The following is a 10000-nucleotide window of genomic DNA, read 5'->3' as shown; positions in this document are numbered from 1 at the left end:
AGTGGTGTGGGGGGAGTATTAGTGGTAGGAGGATGGATATTGGAAGGATGGATAGTTGGAGTTGAAGGGGATGTGTTGTCTTGGGAGGAATTAGGAGGAAGGGGTGTAGAGGTGCTGTGAGTAAGAGGGGGATGGATATCAGGAGGATGGATATCGGTGGTGGACGGAATTGAGGGGGTTAGGTTGTGTTGAGAGGGAGTAGGAGGAAGGGGTGTAGGGGGAATATTAGTAGGAGGGGTATGAATATCGGCAATCACTTCAAGTGTGGAAGGAGCATGAGTTATGGGATCTTGTGTCTCAAGCATATAGCTTTGAATGTCATCCATAGTTTCTGCAGTGGAGTTTGTTGGAGAGTTTTGTGAGAAGGTAATTGTTTCTGCAATGGAATTGGTTGGAGAGTTTTGTGGGACAAAGATTTTCTTATGAGGGGGGGGGAAGAGGAGACCGGTGTCTCAGGAATAAAGGTAAAGGTAGGTGGAGGTGATTGTGCTGTAGGGGAAGAAGGGTTAGAACGTTTAGTCTGTCTACTGCGGACGGAGAATGATGGTATTGGGGCTGTAGTTGAGATTGGGGTGTCTGGATTTAGAGTGGCAAAAGAATTGGTCTGAGGGAGGTAAAATGTAGAAGTGGAAAAGGGGACATCTTGGGGTGGAGGGGGAGGGGCTGAGCGAACGATGTTACTAGAGTATGGAGTATGAGAGAAACCTTGTCGACGTGCTTCCTGTCTGGTTCACGTAAAGTGAGACCACTTTTGTATCTGAGAGTTGCTACCTCAGATTCAAACTTACAAGTGGGACAGCCTCTATAAAATACATTATGGGGGCCGCCGCAGTTAGCACATGTACGTGTTTGTGCTGAGCAGTTTGATCGGTTATGACCAGGTTGGGCACATATGGGGCATCGGTCTGTGGAACGGCAGTGTTTGGCAGGATGTCCAAAGCGCCAACAGTTTTGACATTGACGGGGAGGGGGTTGGTATGGTCGAACAGGGAGGGATTGTCCACCAATGTAGATACGTAAGGGAAGGTCATGAGTACAGAAGGTAATTTTGGCAATATTGGTTGGATTCTTTCGTTGACCTTTAGGAGGAATGGTGTAGCAATGTACTGATTTCACATCTTGGTCTTTGAGGCATCCTAATAAGTCTTCTCCACAGTCTGACCAATCTTTGGTATCGACTGGGCAGTTTGCTGGGGAGAGAGAGACAGTTCTGGTACAAGTATTAAGGGTTGGATGAGGTTCTGCAGGAATGGGGTTGTCAGAATGATCAGTTAGATTTGATTTCTATAGATTCAATTTCTGATCTGACTGTTACAAGACCGGAGCGATCGCATCTGGTATAGATAGGGATTCTGCCCACTTGTTTTTGGAAGCATTGTTGAAAGAGAAGTGTTGCCCGAGTAATGAGCTGTAGAAGGGATCACGAAAAATCGGTCCCATTTAGCTGGGCTAAACAGAGTATTTAAGATATCTGTAGGGTTGGTGGTGGTGGATGGTCGGGGACGTGTGGAAGAGGGAGTATTACGGAGTGATGGAGAATATGGCTGTAAGGTAGTAATAAGGGAGGATAGGGTGCTTGTTGAAGATTGTGGGGGTAGAGTTGATGAATTTGAGGAAGTTGGGAGGGTAGGAATGTCTTCTGGAGATTGAGTCTCTTCTTGGGTGGGTAATGCACAAGTAGGGATTGAGGAGTGGGTAGTAGTTTGTCCGGAGTCGTGGTCAAAGGAGAGAGCCTGGGGCGGGGCTAAATATATATAAATGGGCAAGCCTCATTGCCCCCAATAAGGGGATTACACCTTCATTACTGGTCATGGGGAACCTTAATTATATAAAATGGCATAAACGGTCCACCTCCCTTCGCTAGAAGGTAAGGGCTAGACAATTAAATCGGGAGTATCGTACCCATAGTTCCCGCAGGCCGTTCAGGACTGGCACAAGGTCAGCCTTTCATCCTTTCAGCACGGCTCTTACACCTTAGAATGGTTAATGGTTGATGGTTAAGATAAATGTGCTAGACATCTAAGGTCATATAGCACCATAGGAAAGTATAGTAAAGAGGGATGTCAGGTGACAGTTGTTATGTGTCAACTATCTAGAATAGTGTTGAGAGGTTGAGGATGAGGGAAAAGATTATGGTGGTTTAGGTAAGGGAGTTAGATCAAGTGAAGGATATTTATGTGTCTGAGGAAGGAGAACAGGTTGTCGAGGCAGAAGCAATGGGATGGGATGGGGAGAAGTAGACTGAAATCACTGTGATCCAGCGGCGAAGAAAGATGCGAATAGCTGTGCACGGGACAGAAGTTTGTATGGGAGGTATGACATAAGGTGTTTTATGATGGATAAGTATAGACGAGACATAAAGGGAGTGTGGGGAAGAGATAAAATGGTAATTAGGAATTGGAATAGGAGGGTGTGTGAGGAAAGTCTCTTGGAGGCAGATAATAGATGGATTATAAGAAGCAAGGATATGACGTAGGTCTGATCTATGAGAGCGGAAACCGCGAATATTCCAATGTAGGAGAGCTATATCCTAGTTGATTTATGAATGATAACACATTTACGTGTTGGGGAATTTGAAGGGGAAGGAGCTAGGGGGTGTAAGGGTGGGATATTAGGAGGTAGGGAGTCTGGAGAAGGGCATTGTTGTGCCATGAGTGATTCTCGTGTGTATCCTGGAGGGAGTGCAAAGGATAGAGGGGATGGAGGGAGGGAGAATGTGCCTATAGTTGAGGTTGAAGGGGGTGGGTTGTGTTGGGAGGGAGTAGATGTGTGGGGAGTGTTAGTGTTAGGAGGATGAATATCAGAAGGATGGATAGTTGGAGTTGAAGGGGATGTGTTGTCTTGGGAGGGATTAGGAGGAAAGGGTGTAGGGGTGCTGTGAGTAAGAGGGGGATGCATATCAGGAGGATGGGTATTGGGAGGATGGATATCAGTGGTGGTTGGGATTGAGGGGGTTAGGTTGTGTTGGGAGGGAGTAGGAGGAAGGGGTGTAGGGGGAATATTAGTAGGAGGGTTATGAATATCGGCAACCACTTCAAGTGTGGAAGGAGCATGAGTTATGGGATTTTGTGTCTCAAGCATATAGCTTTGAATGTCATCCATTGTTTCTGCAGTGGAGTTTGTTGGAGAGTTTTGTGAGAAGGTAATTGTTTCTGCAATGGAATTGGTTGGAGAGTTTTGTGGAATAAAGGTTTTCTTATGAGGGGGGGAAGAGGAGACTGGTGTCTCAGGAACAAAGGTATAGGTAGGTGGAGGTGATTGTGCTGTAGGGGAAGAAGGGTTAGAACGTTTAGTCTGTCTACTGCGGATAGTGCGGGGAGGGAGAGGGGTTGGTGTTGGGGCTGTAGTTGAGATAGGAGCTGTGGTTGAGATTGGGGTGTCTGGGTTTAGAGTGGCAAAGGAATTGGTCTGAGGGATGTAGAATGTAGAAGTGGAAATGGGGACATTTTTGGGTGGAGGGGGAAGGGCTGAGCGGACGATGTTGCTAGAATATGGAGTATGAGAGAAACCTTGTCGACGTGCTTCCTGTCTGGCTTCACGTAAAGTGAGACCATTTTTGTATCAGAGTTGCTACCTCAGATTCAAATTTGTAAGTGGGACAGCCTCTATAAAATACATTATGGGGGCCGCCGCAGTTAGCACATGTTCGTGTTTGTGCTGAGCAGTTTGATCGATTATGACCAGGTTGGGCACATATGGGGCATCGGTCTGTGGAACGGCAATGTTTGGCAGGATGTCCAAAGCGCCAACAGTTTTGACATTGACGTGGAGGGGGTTGGTATGGTCGAACAGGGAGGGATTGTCCACCAATGTAGATACGTAAGGGAAGGTCATGAGTACAGAAGGTAATTTTGGCAATATTGGTTGGATTCTTTCGTTGACCTTTAGGAGGAATGGTGTAGCAATGTACTGATTTCACATCTTGGTCTTTGAGGCATCCTAATAAGTCTTCTCCACAGTCTGACCAATCTTTGGTATCGACTGGGCAGTTTGCTGGGGAGAGAGAGACAGTTCTGGTACAAGTATTAAGGGTTGGATGAGGTTCTGCAGGAATGGGGTTGCCAGAATGATCAGTTAAATTTGACAGTGCTATAGATTCAGTTTCTGATCTGACTGTTACCAGACGGGAGCGATCGCGTCTGGTATAGAAAGGGACTCTACCTACTTGTTTTTGGAGGCATTGTTGAAAGAGAAGAGTGTTGCCTGAGTAAGGAGCTGTAGCAGGGATCACGAAAAATCGGTCCCATTTAGCTGGGCTAAACAGAGTATTTAAGATATCTGTAGGGTTGGCGGTGGTGGATAGTCGGGGACGTGTGGAAGAGGGAGTATTACGGAATGATGGAGAATAAGGTTGCAAGGTAGTAATAAGGGAGGATTGGTTGTTTGATGAAGGTTGCAGGGGTGGAGTTGAATTTGAGGAAGTTGGGTGGGTAGGAATGTCTTCTGGAGATTGATTCTCTGCTTGGGTGGGTAATGCACAAGTAGGGATTGAGGAGTGGGCAGTAGTTTCAGTGTTCGGAGCCGTGGTCAAAGGAGAGCCTGGGTTGGGGCTATTTGATAAAGGGGCTAGCCTCATAGCCTCTAATAAAGGGATTACATTCTCATTACTGGTCATGGGGAACCTGGATTATGTAAATAGGCCTATTCGGTCCACCTCCTTTCGCTACTGAAGGTAAGGGCTAGATTAGTCAGGAGTACCATGCCCATAGTTCCCGCAGGCCGTTCAGGACTGGCACTAGGTCAGCCTTTCATCCTCTCAGCACGGCTCTCACACCTTAGGAAGTAGATAGCAGAAGGGGATGGAGAAGAGACGGAAACAATGGCTGGAGAAAAAAAAAAGACCATGCAAAATTAGTTGAGTCGAGGGCTGAGGCCCTAGGCAGGGGAGATCCCTGTATTGGGTCTGTCTTCGTCTCCTAAGCCCCCCCACGACAACAACGGGCAAGGGATTGGGGGGGTTACACCTTAGAAAGTAGATAGTAGAAGGGCTTGGAGAAGGGACGGAAACAAAAAGCTGGAGGGGGAAAAGACCATGCAAAATTAGCGAGTCGAGGGCTGAGGCCCTAGACAGGGGAGATCCTTGCATTGGGTCTGTCTTCGTCTCCTAAGCCCCCCCCCCCCCCACCATGATAACGGCCAAGGGATTGAGGGAACATGATAATGGGGGGAGAACAGCATAGTGGTGCACATGATGTTATTTGATATTCACCTACACAACCATCTTCTTCCAACCATATTCTTAAAGTATCATAGGAACCTACGGTTTTTTTTTATTGAAAAAATCTGATAAAACAAAAGCCGTCATATACAAGGTTCCATATCAATAATAAATTACGGGATCCACAAGTTTACCAAAAACGTTGCTCTATATCTACTTTAATGAATCTGTTCCTTCTACCTCTAAGCGTGTGTAAGGTTTAAGTACTGTTTGTGTGCAACAAAACTTTAAAATAAAAAGTATTCAAGCCTGAAACTGCTAACATCGGGAAATAGTGAATGAAAAATTCGAAGATTGTTTTAGTTTGTTTATTTTACACATGGGCTTTCCTTCGAAGATGTATTCTTGTATCCAGACAGCGTTCGCACTGGTCAAGACACCTGGAGACGCAGGCTGTAAGATGAAGAACTGTTAGTTGCCATGATGAAATATGAAAAATGGAAATGCTGATGCTGAAGAAAGTTCTCAGAGTAACTATGAAGAAACACAAGGACCTTGTCATATCAAAACGACAGACAAAGATGGTCTAGTACTACAGTTATCATCACTGGTAAGAAATCTTTTTGAAACTAAAATTAAGCCATGCCAAGTATTGACCAAGGCAATAAAAAATACTGATTTACCTTTTGTTAAAAATGTAAAGCTGCCAATATCCATACACTGGTCTGACGTTAACAGGCATCTGAATATCCTAGCTTTCTAATCATTCAAGCACCACTCCTTTCATGTACCACTCAAAGCAGATGATGCATGCTGGAAAAGGAAAAGTAAGTTTTAAACACGTTTTAACCAAGTTATTGAAAGGTCATGGCATCAGTACTAAATAGCTTTAGAAATCTTATGAGGCAAATTGATTGCACAAATATTTACCACTTGCTACGAAAATGAAAATTCTTAGTCGAGTTTAAAAACCACACCAGCTTTACACCTGTTTACAAGGTAATCTTTCACACTTCTTACCATGGGCAAAACGGGCAGAACAGGTCCAACATGGCTATACTGTGGCATGCTTTGCATTCCTGGAACTTTTCAGTATGGAACTTCAGCCGTACAAATCATTAAAATTTCATGGTAAAATTTCATTTAACTGCAATATATAAAAATCTATAATATACACATTGATCTGGTGTAAATATACAAATTATATTTTTGGCAGTTTACAAGATTGTATTGCTTACCTTATCCCCTGTATTTTTCAATAGTCATTAAATAGCATAAATTTTAATGAAAGTCCTCAACTTCTGATTTCCAAGTTCAAAAAGTTTGTGTATGATTTCTATGCTGACCAACTGATGATGCTCAATACACAATGAATACAATTTCAGGGTTTCACTCTAACAGCAAAATATTTAGTGAATGGTTCCTACTTCATTTACTAATGCTAACCAGAGCTACATTACCAATCAAAATGGATATTGTGAAGTAGTAATCAAGCTGTATTGCAGTAAGGTAAAGAACAGCTTCTCAGAAAATGCTGTTCACAGCAAATACATTCCCTAAACCACCAAGATTGTATGTTAAGGTTAAGAAAAAATTGACTCAATTAGTCATCATTTATTTGTCTATTGCTTCTTCTTGCTCTTGAGCTTCCTAAGGTAGAACTCGAGCTCCTTTCCTTCCAAGAGATATCCGTCACAGCGTCCACACTGACCGGGACGAGAGGCAATGCAGGCTGCAAGAAGAAAGAAGTATAAATGCAGGAAAACTTTTAATCTCTATAAGTGAGATATTAACACTTTTCTCAGAGTAACTATGAAAGCACACACAGACCTTGCCATGTCAAAACGACAGACAAAAAAAGTCTAGTGTAAGAGGTTATCATCCCTGGTAAAACTAGTTTAATTCCAGTATGACTCAAAGATCTAAATTGTACTTGCACATGTCAAGATTTTTTCTTACTGCTTTTACTATGGAAAAACAAAATATCCTATACAGGACTATAACTTATCAAAAACTGTATTAACAAAATAGTCTTCCAGTAACAAACATTAAATTTCTACTTACCAAGAAGACGGCCACTGAAGAACTGCTCCTCAAGACCACCTTCCACTTTGGCAGTCTTTTGGCGTGCCTTGTACTTCTTCTGGGTCTTTGTAGACCTCTTCTTGTTCAGAACAGCTTCCTCAGCCTCAGACTATTGGGATATGGAAATAATCTATAACACCTGAATTATGCATCAATTAAAGCAAAATCAGATATGAAAATCAGAGTAACTATGAAAGGACATCATTGACATGTGATGTTAAAACAACACCACAACCAGTCTAGTTGATTGTTTATCATCCTCAAAGGGTAGTATTTTTTAATACGCTTAAAAGATGTTCTTTATTTCAGGACATTAAAAAAAAAAAAAATTATAATAATGCACCCATTAAAAATATATTTTATCTTTAATATTCAAAAACTTTAAACATCTGCAACTTTCCATTAGATGAAAAACTTTCCTAAAAACGGAATTTCATTGCAAAATTAACCAAACTACTAATCCGGCTCAGTTCTTACCAGCTTCTTGGACTTCTTACGGCCCAGAGGGAGAGCATAGTGAGCTTCATACCACTGTCTGAAAGGTGCAGCATCAACAATGACAATAGCGTTCTTCACCAGGGTCTTGGTACGCACCAGCTCGTTGTTACTAGCATTGTATACTACATCAACGATACGAGTCTTGCGGGTCTGGCCTGAAACCAAGTTTTCATTAATCATCTAAAATACAATCCAATATATTAAGCATCTGCACAAATGTATAAAAGTTCTATCAAATTTTAAGCCTATGTAACCTGCACATACATGACAAGAAAAGTTCACCAAGTTTGTTTTCAGGGGTGTGGGGAGAAACTACAAAATTCCTGAAAGACTCCTTACCTTCTGATCCCCAAGAAAAGTTACCAACATCCATGCGCAGAGCACGGTACTTGATATTGCCACCACGAGTCCTCACTTGGTGAATCCTGCTGCCGCCAAGCTAAAAAAAATAATACAAATTAATATTACAATATAATAAAACAATACTATTTTTACAATGCCTTATATTCTAGATCTTATTTTCTTGCCAATGAACAAGATTTTGATATGCATGCCCAAAACTGAAACCAAAATTGTACCAAAATTTCCAGACCCTCTTTTTAAAGCATCCTAGCCCTAAAGGAGTAAATTTATAATGTATAACAAGTCTATGGTCTAACCCGTAGCCAACAGGTGGCATGTACGTACATGCCATGGCTGTTGTGGACCGAAACACAGATGGCATATGCCCATACCCGCGCACTGGTTCGTCAGACGGAGTTCATTTTCCTCCAATAGTAGCAGCTTCATTTATATGGTAAAAATTTTAGGCAATGGCACGGTAAACCTTGAAAATTATATTTTTATAAATAATAGCAAAATGAAAGCTTTTAGGTGCCAAATGTCTAATGCAAACTACAGATCGAACCGGACTCAAACGGGAAACTGCCAGTATGCGCCAACAATCTCGTTCTTACGTCCACTTGCCAAACATTTTTTACATGTCGGCACTGGGTTAAAAGAACGCAGGTATGATCAAAGTCAAATCATTCAGAAAATTTTGTAAATCCTGAAGACCCATCAGTACATACCTAGACTATAGAATGGTTGTGGGACTTTAAAGAATGAACCAAGAGTCCTGACATGCGATCTGAATCTCTCGCAGTATTTCTTTATTTTTATTTATTATAGAATATAAAGCATCTCCTCTATAATCTTATTTATTGAAGCTGCCCAGTTATATCCACCCCAACATGGGAAGAAGAGGGAGTTAACCCAAGCTTCAGACCTGCTTAGCAAGGCAGACACATCTGACATGAGACCAAAATAAGTTAGGATTTGACAAAACTTATAATATATCTGCGGTATTTAGTATTTGTATTCAGGTGCAATTTTCCAATGATAGCAATAAAAGAGTATATAATTATAATACACATAATTTACTGGTATTTACAATAAGCATAATATCAGCCTAAAATACCTGTAACAAACAAGTGCAGGATATGGGTAAGTACTGCATATCGCAACATAGTTAAGTACTAGTATAGACCTTGGTATATAATACAGAAGTTAATGAATATTACTTATTCATCTTCCATGTGTGAAATGCAAACAAAAAGTAACTGCTGCTTAACAAATATTTATAAGCAAATTGCTGCACTGGCAATTACAATTTTTAAAAACTCAAACTCAGCCAATCACAGTTCAGAAAATGACATTTCCTTGACCAATCATAAGTCGAATATTGTGGGTACCTATCCATTCCCCCAAGAGAGCTTCAATTTGTGATTTGCCTGTCTTAAGGATGGCCAAGTTCTGTACAGTTGAAGGTTCCACTGTAAAAAGCCAGTTGAAATGGCCCAAGATAGTTTTCTTTAAAGAAAACTAAGTAAACCATGTATAAATTTCTATAGCAATGTATTGTGAAGCAGCTAAACAATATTTTGTTGCACTAAGCAGAGAGCTCATGAGAGAAATGGTAAGAAGACATGATAGAATTGGCCATATTTACAGCATTTAAAAAAAAAAAAAAAAAAAATATGCAAAATAAATGGTAAATACTACGTCCCCTGCAATACTGTTGAATTGCACATGCGCTGGCATGGAGTGCCTGATCTGACACCGTGTTTTTATTTACAGACTTTCAATTTTTTCCGAAATAAATCTTCAAACAAAAAATGTATCTCAAAAACATTTGAAAATGTTACCAATTTGTGAGGCACTTCGTACGTCTTGGGTCAATTGAGAGTGTGCAGAGTTACGTGTGGAGGTGTGCGAGTG

At 41.5% G+C, this 10000-nt stretch overlaps 2 protein-coding genes across 2 annotated transcripts in view; both read right to left on the bottom strand.

Annotated features, from left to right (window-relative positions):
- Positions 1-10000, bottom strand: part of LOC113828329 (RNA-binding protein 42) — a 71847-nt gene that overhangs the window by 22706 nt on the left and 39141 nt on the right. The gene's annotated exons all lie outside the window — the stretch shown is intronic.
- LOC113828345 (ribosomal protein S8) overlaps positions 6758-10000 on the bottom strand; it is a 5040-nt gene continuing 1797 nt past the window's right edge. Inside the window, exons 3-6 of the mRNA XM_027381286.2 lie at positions 8081-8180; positions 7721-7896; positions 7223-7352; positions 6758-6890 (exon numbers count right to left, since the gene is read on the bottom strand). Of these exons, the coding sequence (XP_027237087.1) occupies positions 6781-6890; positions 7223-7352; positions 7721-7896; positions 8081-8180 (516 nt within the window). The 3' untranslated portion in view covers positions 6758-6780. The remainder of the gene's footprint in view (positions 6891-7222; positions 7353-7720; positions 7897-8080; positions 8181-10000) is intronic.

The sequence above is a fragment of the Penaeus vannamei genome, chromosome 32 (genome assembly GCF_042767895.1).
Source record: "Penaeus vannamei isolate JL-2024 chromosome 32, ASM4276789v1, whole genome shotgun sequence".
Taxonomy (NCBI): domain Eukaryota; kingdom Metazoa; phylum Arthropoda; class Malacostraca; order Decapoda; family Penaeidae; genus Penaeus; species Penaeus vannamei.
The sequence above is the reverse complement of the archived record's forward strand: the minus strand, read 5'-3'. Positions and strand labels throughout refer to the sequence as shown.